At 33.4% G+C, this 17,727-nt stretch overlaps 1 protein-coding gene across 5 annotated transcripts in view; it reads left to right on the plus strand.

The window, feature by feature from the left end:
* CNKSR2 (connector enhancer of kinase suppressor of Ras 2) overlaps nt 1-17,727 on the plus strand; it is a 269,164-nt gene that overhangs the window by 159,764 nt on the left and 91,673 nt on the right. For all 5 annotated transcript variants that reach the window (XM_054581133.1, XM_054581134.1, XM_054581135.1 and 2 more), the window contains one exon: nt 4,242-4,453. In XM_054581133.1, coding sequence (XP_054437108.1) covers nt 4,242-4,453 — 212 coding nt within the window. The remainder of the gene's footprint in view (nt 1-4,241; nt 4,454-17,727) is intronic.

Genomic DNA, 17,727 nt, shown 5'->3' on the forward strand with positions numbered 1-17,727 from the left:
TATTTTTTTAATCAAATCTCTGCAGTTTTTAAATGTTCTCTTTTTCTCTTGGATAGGGAGAAACTTGTTTAAAAGAACATATTTCCTAGACAAAACATATTTAAAATACACTTAAGGAGACAAAAGAGTAAAATGATCCAGTTCCCTCTTCTGAGTGTGGTATAAATACAATTAAGGAAATACATTGAAATCAATAAAAAACTTGAACATGCTACTGAAAAAAACTAGAGAATGTAAGAGATTGAAGTATCAACATGATACTTGTTTCATCAATATTTTTTGAAAGCTCCATACTTTTCAATAAAATTCGTAATTAAAATATAGTATCTCATTTTAATTGATTTGTAGTCTGGTGTGTAATTTAACAGAATACTCTAAGTATATTTTTAATCAAATTATTAGTTACCCAGTCACACAATCGTTTTATATAGCATAGTCAGAACAATCCATGCATTCAAGTACCTTTATACCACCACCTTGTATCAATTATCTGCAGTTGCTGGTTTGACTTGAAATAATAGTCATAAAAGATTTTGCAGTTGTCATTCTTTTTATTTCTACAAATTTGGCACTTTTTTTCATTTTCTCATTTTGATTATGAATGTGGTTCACCTAATTTAATTCATCAGAACATTTTTTCTGTATTAAAATTTTTGTTTGTGTAGGATAGGCATTTTGGTGTTTATTTGAATAATCAATAATAAATACTTTCTCATCTTAAAATGAAAAAAGCCCTAAAAATGGTAGGCCTAGTTGTCAAATTAGGTAGAATTTTTTTCATATGGTTAATCATTTGAACGCATTTATTCCAGAAAACATGTGGTTGCAAAAGTCGCTTTATCTCTAAAAGAGAAATACTCATGTATATGAGGTGAGAGAATTTTTGTCAGGTTTTTTTTTAAGATTTTTATTTATTTATTTTTAGAGAGGGCAAGGGAGGGAGAGAGGGAGAGAAACATCAATGTGTAGTTGCAATTTGCACGCCCCCTACTAGGAACCTGGCCTGCAACCCAGGCATGTGCTGTACACTGGGACTCAAACCAGTGCCACTTTGATTCACAGGCCGGCGTTCAATCCACTGAGCCACACCAGCTAGGGCTATCTTTTTGTCAGTTTTTATTATATGTCTTATGACTATATAAAGATTCATTATCATACTCTATAGTGAATTTTTATACTTAACCAGATTTCTTTTTCTAAAATGAAAATCAAGAATTTATAGGTCTTTGCACAGTTGTGAAGTTCAAGCACTAATTTCTCTTAATGAATTTTACAATGAGCCATTAAAGTCCACTAATGCTGTACTCTAACTTTTCAATTCTATTAAATCCCTTTTAGAGCAAAAAATACAGATTTATTACATACATGTATAGACAGTTAACATTAAGAAAAAGTTTTTTAAATTTTTCCAGCAAAATGAATTAACACATTGAGTTATTCAGGGGCTCATGGTGTGGATATAAATACAGGCACCCACATTTATTTATGAAATACATGTATCATTTTTCTGCAGTTTGTACTTTTTAAGATTTATTTTTTAATTTATTTATTTTTATTTTTAAATTATAGTTGCCATACAGTAGTTTCAGGTGTACAACATAGTTATTAGACATTTATGTACTTTTCAAAGTGATCCTGTTCATAAATCTTGTACCCACCTAGCTTCATGCATAGTTATTATAACATTAGTGACTGATTTACAGATTTCTTGACAAACCCTGTATTATTCTAAATTCAGCTTTTCATGTCAAAGTGATAGTAATTCAGATTTTTAAATAGTAGAAATAGTTCTGTAACCAGATAAAATATAGATCCCTTTTTAAGAAATAATGAGGGAAAGAGCTAAAAAAAAAACCCCCAAAGAACAAGGAGAAAAGAGTAGTTCGATATGTCAAATATAAACCATGAAAAATGATTCTATACTGTCAGCCAAAGAGCATTCATAATTACATACTTTTTAGGCATATCTGTACTTTACTTAATTGAACTTTATTTAAATGAATTACATAGAGACATGTTTAATAAATCTTCCTTGTTGGTATAAGGCCCCTCTTTCATATCATTATAGAGTAAGTAGTACCAGCCCTTCCAATTTTTGGCCACAGGGGTTAGCCATATAAATAGAACATAGTGTATTAACTAGGGTTGAATCACCCTCTCATCTCAAGCTGCCTTAACAGTTATGTCACAGGCCTGATAGAGAAGTCTGCCCATTTATAGATAGGTATAATCATCTTCTAGCACCATGAGTTTGTTAGGGCTATTTCTAAACTAATTGCAGTGTTGATTTCTTTTGATAGAGGGCTAACAATAACAAAAGTACCAGGCAATCTGTGAAGAAAAAAAATGTAGCAAGCTTAAAATAAAATTCTACCTGGATTTTATATTTATTTTCTTTAGGTTGCTTAAGAACTAAGCTATATAGTTACAATTTGGTAATAAGCATGCTTTATTTTAAAAACTAAGTGAATGGCAATGTAAATGGGCAGTTAACATTGTGATGTGTTAAATACATAAGGAAACTTGCCGATTCAGTAAGCCTTGAGAATATTATTTGCTATTTTCTACATATTTCAAATATTAGGATTATAGTTCCCTTCTTTTGGACAAACCTGATCTAGATATTTGCATGCAGATATAGGACTATAGTATAGTGTAATATAGTATAGTATAGTATAGTATAGAAGTGTAATATTTTGCTGAACTGAAACTCATATTTTATAATTGACTTTCGATTTGTAAGCTCATCACCATCTTATAAGGTGCAAGATATCGATTACAAATCTCTTATTTTTATCTGTATTATTATAATTGAATTTAATCTGTTGATTTAAGATTTCAAGTCTTGGGCTTGATATAAATTTAAATTTTATTTGATAGCATTCATAGCACTCTTTAGTGTAAAACTGGAAACAGGAATTAGGAAGATATAAAGTTGATGATCCATGAGAAAAGAAACATTTCATTTACATTCCTAGTCCTATTCTAAAAGACAAGCTTTTCTAACAAAAATGTCATAGCTAGTCAGTGAAACATATAATATAAACAAGGTTCAGTATTACAAATCCCAAAGGAAATATTTCTATCAAAATACCACTCATTATGGGCCCAATCACCCAGGCTGTGTGATCAGTTTTAGGGATCCCATAAATTATTAGAGAACTTTCTTTTTAGAATTCTATAGAAGAAAAAGATGAACTTGCCATCGTCTTATTTTTCTTTTTGATTAAATTTCAGTTATGTAAAACATTTATATGGCTCCAAATTCAAAACTTTATGAAAAGATACATTAAGGCAAATGTTTTAATCCCGGCTCTATCCACATTTCCCCTTTCCTCCCCCACAGAAATCAGTATTGCTTTATCCTTCCATTATTTCCTCTTGAAAATATAAACAAAACTGTATATTCACATTAATTTTCCCCTTCATCTTTCTTACAAAAAGAAAGGAGCATAGCACAAACATTGCTTTATACTTAGCTTTTTAATTAAACTTACTGGGGTGACATTGGTTCATAACCTGCCGTCACCTTAAATACCATTCTTAAACTCCATATTTTATCAGGTTTCCCCACTCTCTCCTATAGGAATGTGGCTGATATGTAAGGAAATTTTGATATATCCAGTTAGAATGAATTCTGTGAATATATATTTTTACTATTAAAAGAGATACATGGAGTTTAAATACTGAGAATAATTCTCTGCATTAAGATTTATTTTAAATTAATAACAAACTGGCATTCTTAGAATATCAGTTTATTTATAATTAATTTGGTTCTTATGACCACAGTGTCCTTACAGAGGTGTTCTTAAACACATGTTTGTTTTTAAGCAGTGCAAATATTACCATGAATTTAATTAGGTAAACTGCCAAAAGAAAGTTAGATTGTTAATATTTACTTACTGTATTGAACACTAAAAGCAATTTATATGCTAAGGTGATTTCCTTTATATAACATAGTGCAGTGAAAATGGACTAGAGCAGGAGTTAAAAAGATCCATGACCCATGTCTAGCTGTCATTTCTTAGCTGTGTGACCTTTAAGCAATTAATTTAACCTCTCTGAGCCTCCGCATCTTTTTTCCTACAGAATAGGAATAGTTAAAAATTGCTCTCTCAACCTCCAAGTTTGGAAAGATGAGAAGACATATTGCATGGGAAGGATATTATTACTATTTTAGACTCTCTCAGGCATTCTACCACCCTAACACCTTCCTACATCTTTCTTCGCCCTTTCTTTAGGGATGAAAAAGGAAACCTTCCTTGTGAAGACCTCAGAGGACATATGGTGGGCAAGCCGGTTCATAAGGGATCTGAATCACCAAATTCGTTTCTGGATCAGGAATATCGAAAGAGGTTTAATATTGTTGAGGAAGATACTGTCTTGTATTGTTATGAATATGAAAAAGGAAGATCAAGTAGTCAAGGAAGACGAGAAAGCACCCCGACTTATGGTAAGAGTTCTTAAGTTGACCTAAGAACATGTCTGGAATGGGAATCTCAATTTCTTTTCATAGGCTTTTGAGTTATAAAAATTACTTGATACCTTTGTATTTTATAATTGATCTGTGTTTGTCATGTGCTTCTAAGTGAAATCTCAGCAATGTGAGGTATGCAGTTAAAATTATTCTATATTTTCCAAAGGTAAGCAAGTACACTAGGCAGAATTTCAGCTCAGTAATGATGTATGGAAACCTTTATGAGTCACATATAATTTTTGTATGTCAGATATTGACAAATTGAAATAATTCAAGGTTTTTTTCCTTTTTTAAAAATGAAAACCTACTGTTAACATGGCTTATTTAAAATAAAATTATCTCTTTATTCTTCTGGGATTAAAAAAATCTTTAGATTGGCTTTTCCCAGAAAACTTATTTTTTGAAGAAGTTGCAAGACTTGAGTGGAAGTAGATTTTAAACAGGAAGGACATACTGTATTTAAAGTAAAGATAGACCTAGAGTGACCATGTCGCTAGGGTGTTTTTAGCTCTGAGTCCTATTTTTGCATTCATGATCAAGAAAGTGACCCAGCCACAAACATTTAAAATTGATATAGTATATCTGAAATATTGGCAGAGAAAGTTACCTAAAGTTAAAGTAGTAAAGTCTCTTGTTCGATTGCAACAATGAATAGATTTAATTGAAAGTCTATACTGCTCCCTTTCTAGTTTTCAAACTAATCATTTTTAGTGAGGAGCTTATACTTGGGGAAGGACATGATCCTTGCTAGTTAGTCCAGACTTAATCAGTGGGAGCTGAGCAGGAGGAAAGTTATTTGTAACTTTCTCTTTCCACCTGTCTTGCTTACTTGTACACCATGGCCAAACGCCTTCCCCCTTGGTCCGAAAGGATTGGCCATCACTTACCTTAGTACACATGCTCTATTTCCTTACAGCTCTTCAATAATAATTATGTATGAAAAGATTTGCTCAAAAGTATTTTGAAGAATAGGAACCATGCTTATCTTCCTTTGTGTTATTCTCTGTGCATGTGCTTTTCTGTCATAAGGATAAGCAATGATAATTTGTAGCATAACTTCTCAATTATTCTACTCTGGTGGCACTTATTTTGAATTGTCATAATTTGAATGTATTTGCAGCTTTGCTTTTTTCGCCCACTATATTTTAAACCTTTGCTGTATAGAAGCCTGCCATCTTTATTATCCCTACCCCTGTCCCATCACATAAGATATTTATTTTTATTCATTCATTCCACAAGTACTTATTGAATACATGTTATTACGCAGTCACTGATATATATCGACTCTTCTTTTTTTATGTTCCAGAATATTCTGGCTACTTTCTACTTATGTTAAAAAGATAAGAATGTTTAATTTAGGAGGCACTTGTAGTCACCAGGTAAAGTTGATTACTGATAGCTTTATAAAAAAGTGTTACTCCCTTTATGCTACAGTCTAAACAAATCATATTTCTCCCAATACAATAGAATTCCATTAAATTTTAGAAAATGTAGATATCCTACAGATATTTCATATATTTTCTAAACAACTTAGGAGAAAAGAAATGTATATATGCTTGAAAGAGGGATAAAGAAGTAAAAATAATAGTTCTTTTACTTTTGATCCTGAAAGTATTTTTTTAACCTTTGAACCTGAAATATAATCTTAACCTTCAATGGAGATATTTATAGATACTTCAGTAGAGACTTCCTGGCACATCCTCAAGGTCATTACAGGTAACAAGCAGTTTAATGTATTTGCCTCTTAAAAAATCAGATCTTAAGTAATAAAATGTGTCACACACATGAATTAGGACCATAATTTTTGCAAAGATTAGTTCATTTGTTACCTCATTCAGCTAATATTTTTTGTGTACATAAAATCAGCCAGGCACTGGGGATGCAAAGGTGAATAAAACATAAGTCTTCCCTAAAAAGGCAGTCATAACCCAGAGTGAAGAAAACAAAGAGATGCATTGTAGTCACTTCAGGTAAGTAGGAATGTATAAACAAACTTCTGTAGTAGCCCAGGAGCTGAAGCCCTAGAGTCAGCCTGGGAAATCACATAAATGAAGTAGCATTTATGCTGGTTTTAAAGTATGAATAGTCATCATGCAGGGTTTCTAAATGCTACTTATTCCTACCAAATACTGACATCTTCTCAAACCTAGGTCTGCTATCTGAGAGTTCATATAAATCTCAGCCCAGATGTTAAAATCCCTAATACAAACAACTTCAGATTTTCATAAGCAACAATTGGTGACAACTTCTTTAACCCATAAAGTGGTCCCATTAACATGGACCCCCCCAAGTCTGAGAAAGTTCTCTTGGATTTAAAAATAATAAAAATGAAAATACATGATCCTGCTGAAATATATTGCAGAAAAAAACCTACAAAAAGAGTTCACAATTGATATTTTCTAGAAATGACAGTAACTTAACTTGTTAGTACTTGCATGATGCCTGAAAATGCAATATATAAGTCCTTTAGTCTTACAATGTTCAACTTAGTTCTTAGCCATAAATACTCTTATCATGAATATGTAAACTTAGTCATCATTACTCTTAATACAATGTTAACTTCCCATATTTCTCAAAGAGTTTTAGAATTAAGATTATAAGAGTCTAGATAGGATTTTGAGAAGCAAAGGAGAAACACTATATAGTGCCTAATATGTGCTTTTGTTTAAATATATATGCACTTACTATATTCTCTTAGTATGTTCATATTTTAAAGTAAGCTATATAACATAAAAATGTTTAGGGAAGCTCTGTTATTAGACAAAGTGACAAAGAAACAAATGTAAAGAAAAATACTTGAAACTATCCTAATTATGAGATTTAAAATGTATTTTAAATTTAAAATACAGGGATGAACAAAAGTAGGTTTACAGTTGTTTGTATGGAAAATACTATAATTAATAAATAATACAAGAGTAAACTCTGTGTTTCACATACTCCTAACTGTAAACCTTCTTTTGCCCCACCCTGTATATTTTAAACCTTATTTAACCAAGGTTCTCATTTTATTTCATGGACCCACTAGTTATTGCTAAGAGTGAGTTAAAGAAAAATTACTTGCCCTATGCAATTAGATAAGTACAATATCAATAGACAATGGATGGCCCTTCTAGAAAGTAAGTAAATAATGTTGAGCTTTTCTAAGCAAAAGGAACTATTGTAAGCTCTTAAAAGGCATGAACCCATTCAACTTTTACAACAACACTATGAGGTAAAAATGAATGGAATCCTTATTTTACAGATGGGTTAAATAACTACCCATCTAGTAAGTGGTAGAGCTTGGATTAAGTATCCATGGATATGTGTTGATTCTCCCAGTGGTATTAGCTAACTAAATGTGATGAAAATAATTTACTAAATTGTAGGAAGATAATTTCCAAAAATTGTATTACTCTTTCCAAATTCAAACATTTGACTTCAAGCAAAAAGAACTAGGTCTGATTTTGTATGTTCTTGTGTATGTTGTTTGGTAGTTACTTTCACTATAATAAATATGCATTTACATAGACGTGGCCTTGATAGATCTTAGGAAAAGATGGCTAAATCGAGAAGTAAAATTAGCAATAATGTGTTATTTCCTTTTGAAATCAGAGAGCATAAAGTAAGTTTTACTCTCCTAAAAATATAGAGAATAATTTCTGGAAACAGAAATACAGTAGGGGAGGCGACCTAGATTAGGGGTTCCCAGCATTGGCTGTCACATCAGCCATACTTGATAATCCTTTCTGCCTTCTAATTACTCCAGTATGACCCAGGGATGTCCATCTAAGCCTCAGATTTCTCATTTGTTAAGGGAAGATGATAATATCTGCCTCATAGACGTTTTGTGAGAATTTAATGATAGCACATTGTAAATTGCCTAGAAAGTGCCCAGTATGTGCTACATATTTATTTTGGCTATTGTTAATATTACATAGAAACTTTAATGTTGCTAGGAGAATAGACCTTAACTGCTCTCACACACACAAAAAAGAGGATAACTATATGAAGTGATAGATGTGTTAAATAGCTTGATTGTGGTAATCATTTCACGGTGGATACGTATATCAAATCATCACGTTGTATACCTTAAATGCATAAATTTTTATTCGTCAATTATACCTCAGTAAAGCTGGAGAAAATAAACTTAACGATCTCCACATGTAAATAATATTAATAATAATATCAGCCATTTTAAATTCTTTGAAGAATAGGATGGGAAAAATAAACAGTTCAATAAAAAAGAAACCTTAATGTGACAATAAAAAGAGAGGAAATGATAGCATTAAATCACTTTAACTATTTGGTTTCATCTGCTCAGTTTTCAAAGGCAAAGGTTCGAATTTGATGAGATCAGTTGCTTGGCAACTTTTCAGTATGGTAATATTTCCATCAGCTTTCCCTTTTCATTGTTTAGGCACTCCTTGCCCTTGCTATTCCATCATAGCACATTTTTCTATGCATAAAAACCTCCTAAAAGGTAGACAAAGTTGGCTGAGTCCCTTTGTGGCCATGAGTAGTCATATTTTATAAGAATAAAACATATTTTTTACAATAATATCACAGAATAGTATTGGTTTGAAGGAATCCAGACCTTTTCTGATTTATTGAAAATCCAAAACCTCACAAAAAGAAACACTTGAATGTATGTGAAGCCAGTGTTTTATGTTTTTATTTTTTTATTTATTGATTTTAGAGAAAGAGGGAGAGGGAGAGGAACACCAATTTATGTTACACTTATTTATGTCTTTATTGGTTGATTCCTGTATGTGCCCTGATTGGGGACCTTGAGGTATCAGGATGATGCTCTGACCAACTGAGCTATCCAGCCAGGCAGAAAGTTAGCATTTTAGAAATGCTCCTCGTAAATGTTACTTGTGCACATTGTGCATTGAGAACAGTTAATTTCTGTAATATTATACCTGAACACTTTCCACTCAAAAATCATGTACTATTATGCCCCTTCTTTCCGCATGACTAGCAAATGGCTTGAAATGACTTACAGCAACATATGGAGGTCCCATGGGCAATGACACTGTAAACTGAATTTTATCTGTGTGAGGTGAGGATATTTCTGTAGGTTCCAGGTTATATTATCATACACCAATGTCTTCTCTTTAAAAAAAATATTTATTTATTTTTAGAGAGAAGAGAAGGGAGAAAGGAAGGGAGGGAGGCAGGGAGGCAGGAGGGAGGGAGGGAGGGAGGGAGGGAGGAAAGAAGGAAGGAAGGAAGGAAGGAAGGAAGGAAGGAAGGAAGGAAGGAAGGAAGGAAGGAAGGAAGGAAGGAAGGAAGGAAGGAAGGAAGGAGGGAAGGAAGAGGGAGAAAGAGAAACATTGACGTGCAAGAGAAGTATCAATCGATTGCCTCTTGCCCACCCCCAGGGACCTGACCTGCAACCCAGGCATGTGCCCTGACTGGGAATCGAACCAACAACCTTTCAGTCTGCAGACCAGTGCCTAACCCACTGAGCCACATCAGTCAAAACTCCTTTCTTTTTGTCTTACAACTTCATTCTACCTTTTGGGCAGTTAAATTATAATTAATAGTATTGTTTCAAATATTTCTTAAAGTATCAAGTATATGTAATACATTCACACTTATTTATCTCTGATACAAGCCCACTCTCTTTCCTGTGACTTTTTAATATAAAATACCCTCCTTACTAGGTAAAAGTTCAGCTGTCATTTATCAGTTATGCTGAAGAGAAAATAGGATTCTAACCACAGAAAATTTCTGTATTCAAGTAAAATATACTACTTCCAAAGCAGAACTAACCATAGAAATATAAATTAGTGAATCATAAATGCAGAAATAGGAGATGTGTACTATACTTATAGGAATTATATTCTTTTTTACTTATTTATCATATCTCATAAAGACTGCATGTTGGTTAGCTTCACAAAATAATTTTGAACATCTAGCTGATGGTGACAAGGGACCATGTATTTGATGGAAAAGTAGTTCAGCAATATTTTGGCATAGAAACAGAAAATAGTCTGTTCCTAATGTAAAAATTAGAGTAACCACCTAGGGAAGGCACTCTTTCTTAATTTGTGAAATTTTACTGATAGAAATAGCAGAGCATGAGTTTTGAGGTCACATAGACCTGAATTTGGTGTCACAGCTTGGCCTTTAATAACTGATTGTCCTTGAACTTGAGCCTTAACCTCATTATGTTTTTGTTTCCTTATCTGTAAAATGGGATGGCAATACTACTAATAGTGTTTTTATGAGGATTAAATGAGATATAATGTATGTGAAATACTTAGCACTGTTCTTGCCTCATAGAAAGCACTCAAGAAATGATGCCTAAATGCCATAATAAATTACTGCTGCTCATAAATAAAAATGTGTAAAAGATTACCAAATGTTGATGAATCAAATTAACATCTCATCCTCTCCTACGGAAGAGATTAGTAAAGGACAAAGCTCTATAAGTAGCCCTTTGTTTTGGTCTCTCTACCTACCAAATAACTAGCCATTCAAAATATGAATAGGGTTCATTTCTTTCTTTGATTTGGTTTGGAAAAGTAGAAAGAAGGGCATTCAGACAGCTAATAAAACTAGAAACTGCCTTGCTACAAGTCTTTCTTTTTAAGTTCCATTTTGGAAATTACTAGCTCATATGCTCGGCAGAAGGGCCTTATTATAGCCTTATGGCATCAGAATTCTGAGAACAATTCAGACCCTACATGTTGTTCAAGTTTAAGATTAGTTGCTAAAAAGAGATAGGAGGAGAAAGAATAATATGTAATATAAATAAAATAGTTGGAGTCCCTCAAAGAAATGACACGTGGCAAGAAGAGATCACCGTGAAAAAAAATTGATGACACTAGGTAATAAACAGATAAAGGGGGGGAAAAAGAACCTTTAATAAAGTTCCAGAGTATTATATGTGGACAAAGTGTAAATATTAGCAAGCCAAATCAACAAAGCCAATGCAGCTATCAGAGGAAAATAGAAACTCTTCAAATAAATTAATCAACAGAAAGATATGAACTAGGTGAAATAGTGTTTCCCTTAAAGACAAAATGGGAAAGCCAAGAATAGGAATAATCTCACTCAGTGGCTTTCAACAGGGGTTACTGTTGCCCCCTAGAGCACATTTGGCAATTTTCAAGGACATTTGTAGTTACCATAACTGGGGGTGGAGGTGCTGCTAGCATCTAGTGGGTAGAGGCCCAGGATGTCATTTAAATATCCTACAATACACAAGACAGCTCCCAACAATAAAGAATGATTCAATCCAAAATGGTGCTGCTCTTGAGAAATCCTAGCTAATTTAAGAAGAATAAAGTGCAGACAAATTGAATACAGACACAGGTCAATATGACTAGAAAATTAAAGAGCCCTTGTATGACACAGGGCCAGTTGCCCTTCTGTTTTTATTCAAAGAATCCAGGAAATTATTGCCCTAGAAGATAGACCCGTTTGTATTCACACTTAGCATATTCCCTGGGCAGAAGTAGTATAAGGTTGTAAGTGTCTGGGATGACCTACCCTGCTCTGCAATAGAAAACCTAATCATTACAAACCCTGAAACAGGAGGGGACCCATTGTCCCAGGGGAAATCAGAATACATTTTACTCTATGGAAAAAATGTAATAAATGGCAGCTAGGTAAAATTTCAATGGAGTAGTTAATGTTAGCTCTCAAAGCACAATGTGGTATAAATAAACCAGCATTTTCCTAATATGTTCTTCAGATTACTAATTCTGAAAGTGAATCTTTGTGAAAGAAAGAGATTGTGTGGTTAAATAAGACTGAGAAGCTGTGCATATTTTATCCCCCTCTTGGAGATTAATAAGTGCACACTAGCATACTAAAAGATTTGAAAGCCTTATTGAATTTGGGTTAACTTATTGTTTCCCAAATGTATTTGTACATCGAATCTTTTTTGGTTTTAGTCATAAAATACTTATTAGCCTTTCAATGGAACTAATGCTTGAGGGAATATATTTTGGAAAATGCTGAAATAGAGTTTTGCAGCTTCTTTTAAAGACCCATATACCAATGATAAATTTTCTTTGTATTTCAAGTTCCAATCAACTGTCTTACTGATAAGCGTTTGGAGAAATGTCTATTCTTAAATTGAATCCTGCCCCAACAGACAGTTTGTTAAATGTCATCTTCACTTTATCTTGCAGAAAAGCAATTTTCTAGAGTAAATCTTATTTATGATAAAAGTCCCAACTAAAGTAATAAATACTAACTGGAAGAATTCGTGCATGGTGTTCTATACCCCAGGCTCCTTGTAGAACTACTGGTATCACTACTACAAAACAATTCGCCAGAAATCATGGAAAAATTATCTCTTTTCCTACCCCGAGGATAGGAAATGTCAGGTGTTACATCTAATCTTGTTAAAGAGGAGGTGACTAAAAATTGCACACTGATTACCTTAATGACTGAAGACTTTAGAACAAATAATTAAAACAATATACAGCCATTTAAAAGTATACGTATGACAACCTATTGTCATTTTAGAAGTAACACATCATGTCAAACCAACTTGTTTACCATCTTTGTTAAGGGATGGACAACAAATACAAAGTTACATCCATAGTTTATGTTCTAATCCTCCGTGAGCTATGCAGCTAGCCTTTAAGAATTTTTTTTGCAAGAGTTGCAAACTGACTAGGAGGACACTTAAACAGAAAAAAAAAAATACAACCAGTAATCATACGTGTCATATAATTATTTTTGAAGGAAAATGAATTGGATTTTTCTGTAAATGCAATGGTCTTGAATTAATCACCAAGTTAAACCGATGTAGTAAACAGAGCACTAGGAGAGAAAGTTGGAAATCTGTTTATTCATGGGCTGACTCCAACACTGATTATCAGTTAAATCCTGAGAAATTAACTTTGGTGTGCCTTAAGTTTTTCATCTCTACCATTCTTGCTAGCTTCACTGACTAGCATGATCCCAAAGACAAAAATCTGTGAAAGGAATTATAAAGTTATTACAAGAGGTCATTTTGTTTATTTCAATTGAGAGTCTTCAGCTAATGGTCTTAATCCTTGTCTTTTTTACTTTTCATGAGAAAGGGTGACTATCTTCCATATGTTGATAAGATTTTCAAAACACTGCTTTACTAAGATTTTTTAAAAACAGATTGCTTTAACTTGTAGTTATCTAACTTGAAAAGAGGATGTTTTTAGCCAAATAATATTTACATGCCCCTGTCCTCTTTCCTGCCCACATCTATTGCTGAGCACAGCAAGAGGCGAAAGTACATTAGCATGGCTCATTTTATCACCCACTTAGAGGCAGACCTTGAACTCTTTTGCCAAGCTTAGATGGTATTTAAATCATCTGAATCCTTCTCAGTCCTCCTACAGCCCTCTAACGTAGAATTATTTCTATGCATAGTGGCAATATTTCAGCTAAGAAAAACTTCTTTCCATACTACAATATGTGTTGCAGATTTGTTCTCTTGGTAGAGTTTTTACAAAAGGTATGTTGGTTCGAAATATAATTAGTCATGGAATCAAATATTAAAAGTTCCATATAATTATTGAATTTGTTATTGAATTTATCGGGGTGACATTAGTTAATAAAATTACACAGGTTTCATGTATATAGCTCTGTAATACATCATCTGTATATTGCATTGTGTGTTCAGCACCCCAACTCAAGTCTCCTTCCATCACCATTTATCCCCTCTACATCCTCTTATACCTCACCCCCCCCTCTTCCTCTGTGGTAATCACCATGCTGTTGTCTGTTCCTATGAGTTTTGTTTTTGTTTTTTTGCCTAATCCCTTCACCTTTTTCACCCAGCTCTGCAACTCCCTCCACCCTGACAGCTGTCAATATGTTCTCCATGAGTCTGTTTCTATTTTATTTGTTAGTTTATTGTGTTCATCAGATTCCATATATAAGTGAGATCATATGGTACTCATCTTTCTCTGACTGGCTTATTTCACTTAGCATGATGTTCTCCAGGTCCATTTAATTTCTGATGCAGTTCAAAATTTTCCCATTCAACAATTTTTTATGTTACTTCTCTTTTAAAGTCTAGAACACTTTTAGAAAGCAATAGGAAAATTCACAAACTTGTAGAAGTTTTAAAAATATGTCCATAAAGATCAAAACTGCCCATTCTTACTTAATTTATTAATTCAAGATACGTTTCCTGTTGCCTTTATCCTTAAAAAAAACTGACTTTCCATTTAATTCAGCCTTATTCTTCTTTAAATGTGTGGTTCTCTACCTTAAATAACCTTGGGATGTTTTCCTAGAAATGCAGTCAACCATCTGAAAGTAATTTTTCTGTCTGGAATGTGGGAAGTTTGATGGGTGTATGTGGCATGCTTATAGCTTAACATTCCTTACTACACTCATTTTCATCAAAATATTGGCTAAATTATTCAGAACAGATGTGTATATGTGCATATGTGTATATATTTTTTCTTCTTAGACTGTAGAGAAAGCTTTTTTTGTGAGCATTAAAGGATATGTCAGACTTAAGAAATTTCTCTGCAGTCTTTTTCGACCTTTGGCAACTGTAAAAGAAAAGATTGTTTCTAAGGTACTGTTTATCGCCCTGAAACCTAATGATTTTACCATGTTTTGGGAGAGAGTTTTTAAAAAGGATACTATTGAAAAAGGCAGCAATTCAGTAGTGTTCAACAAATGTCATAGGTAGCTTAATAAAGGAATGTTTCTACGTAAGAAATCAGGAGGCATTTCACGTAGTTCTGACTTGCTTTCAAACAGCTTTCTAAGGCTCAATTTGTTAGAAAAAAAATGTAGGGGGTTGGTCAGTTTGACATGCTACCTTAGAAGTAAGGGAGGGAGGGAGAGGAAGGGAAGGGAAAGTTAGAAGGAGGAGAACAGAAAGTTGACAGGAAAGCAGGAGAAGGAAACTATGAAAATAGAAACTGGCAGCATCTTGCACTTTTTGGAGTCCATTGTATGAGGAAGATTCTCTGTTTACTTTCTTAACGAGTAATAATTCAACAAATATTGAATGGTTGCTATGTTTAAGACACTACACTAAGTGCTGGAGATACCACAGCAGACAACATAGAAGTTTCTCTCCCCTTGTGAAATTAAGCAACTAATTTAATATATACTTTTTTTTATTACAACTGGCATGCTATGAAGGAAAACTACATTGAGAGCAAATAGAGAGAAACCCAATGTAGAATAAGAGGTCAAGGAGAGAGTCCCTGGGGAAATGACATTTTTACTTAGCTCTGAAGGATGCGTGTGAATTTAGGAAGAGGACAGAAGAAGCAAAGGAAGACAGTGTCCTGGGTGCCCGATTAAGAAAGTGTTCCAAGAAGGAAGTAATTCTCTGTCAAATCCTGCAGATAAATAAACAAACTCAAGAGTTCTGAGAAATGTCTGCTGGTTTAGCAACATGGAGGCACTAGTGACCTTGACAGTAACCCTTCTGGTGAAGTTAGGAGGAATAGAGCTTAACTGGAGGAGGAGGAGGAGATTCCACATATAAGTGAGCTCATATAGCATTTGTCCTTCTGTATCAGGCTTGTTTCACCTAAAATAATGTACTTCAGGGTCTTCCATTTTGTCAAAAATGGCAGGATTCCATTCTTTTTGGCTGAATACCATTCCATTATTTCTGTATGCCATATTTTCTTTAACCATTCATACATTAATGGATACTTAGGTTGTTCGCATATCTTAGCTATTGTGAATAATGCTGCAATGAACATAGGAGTGCAGATATTTCTTTGAGATACTAATTTCATTTCCCTTGGACATATACCTAGAAGTAGGATTGCTGGGTCACATGATAGTTCTACTTTTAATTTTTAGGAACCTCCATAATGCCTTCTATTGTATACTTGAAATTTGCTTAGAGAGTAAAAATTAAGTGTTCTCACTACACATATACACACACCAAAAAAAGATACCTATATGAGATGAGGTGCTCATTGTGGTAATCATTTCACAATGTGTTTGTGTATGTGTATAAAATCACATTGTGTACCTTAAAAATCATGTACAACCTTAATATGTGACATTTTTGTCAATCATACCTTAATAAATGTAGAAAAAAGAGGAGGAGAAGAGGAAGGAGACTGAGAATATAAATAACACTTTTAGGCATTTTTCTGTAAAAGTAAGCAAAGAAATACAGTGGTAGTTGGGCGGTAGTTTGGAGATGAAGAGACTTGTTTGTTTTTAAGATAGGAGAAATTGCAACATGTTTGTATGCTAATGGGCATCATTGGGTAGAAAGGGAAAAATTGATGCTGCAGAAGAAAGAAGGGAAGATTGCTCAAGATGTGTCCTTAAGTAGGTAAGAAGGATGAGGATCCAGCGAACAACCTAGTATTTAGGATATCTCTAATGTCTAGCATCTTTCCATTGAGGCATTCAAAATAAATTTAGTGGATAACTGCTCTGGGTCAGAGCAGTTTGCCAGGAACATTCATAACAAAGATATAAGACCTGGTTTCTGCCAAAAAAGTAGAAAAACCTATAAACAGATACAATACAGTATAATCAGGATCATATATAGCAAAGGCACTAGGAAAGAGCTAAGGGAGCTCAGGAGAGTGAGCAATTACATGTGCTGAAGGGAATTGTAGCATTTGCAATAGCACCAAAGATACTTTATTATCTAAGGAAATGTTTATTTTCAAGCAATTATGTATACTAGTATTAAAACATAGTAACTACATATTAAAACAGTATTTTTAGATAGATCATTATAAGGTACTCCATCATTGTCAAAATTCTTAAAATTACATTTAGTATTCTATTTGTGTTTAATTGCAGCTATACAAGGTGGGGAAAAGTAGGTTTAAAGTTGTGAGTACGTGAAACACAGAATTTATTCTTGTATTATTCTTTATATTATTTATTATTATATTATTTTCCATAGAAACAACTGTAAACCTACTTTTTCCCAACCTTGTATATAGTTCATAATAAAGAAGCTACTTGCCATCAATATCAGAATAAAATTCAAACAAAATCAAGAAATACTCATCTCTGACCCCTACTGCATTTGTTAGGATACAGTAAGAAAAACAGCACACAATTCCTGCCTCTGTGGAGATCCCAGTTAGAAAGCTGCAGATGTGCAACAGATATGAAAAGCCAAGTAACAAAATAATAGTTTAACTATGAGGCACTAGCACAGAGATATCACAAGGCTTATGGTAGGTCATCAAATGAATTCAACAGTTAATAAATGTTTTATGCTTAGAGGAATAAAAAAATTACTTTAAGAGGAAATGGTCAGCAAAATTTTAAATGGGGCCTTACCTTTATTTTTTACT

The sequence above is a fragment of the Pteronotus mesoamericanus genome, unplaced genomic scaffold (genome assembly GCF_021234165.1).
Source record: "Pteronotus mesoamericanus isolate MK-2021 breed Mesoamerican mustached bat unplaced genomic scaffold, CSHL_Meso_final contig_65, whole genome shotgun sequence".
NCBI lineage: Eukaryota > Metazoa > Chordata > Mammalia > Chiroptera > Mormoopidae > Pteronotus > Pteronotus mesoamericanus.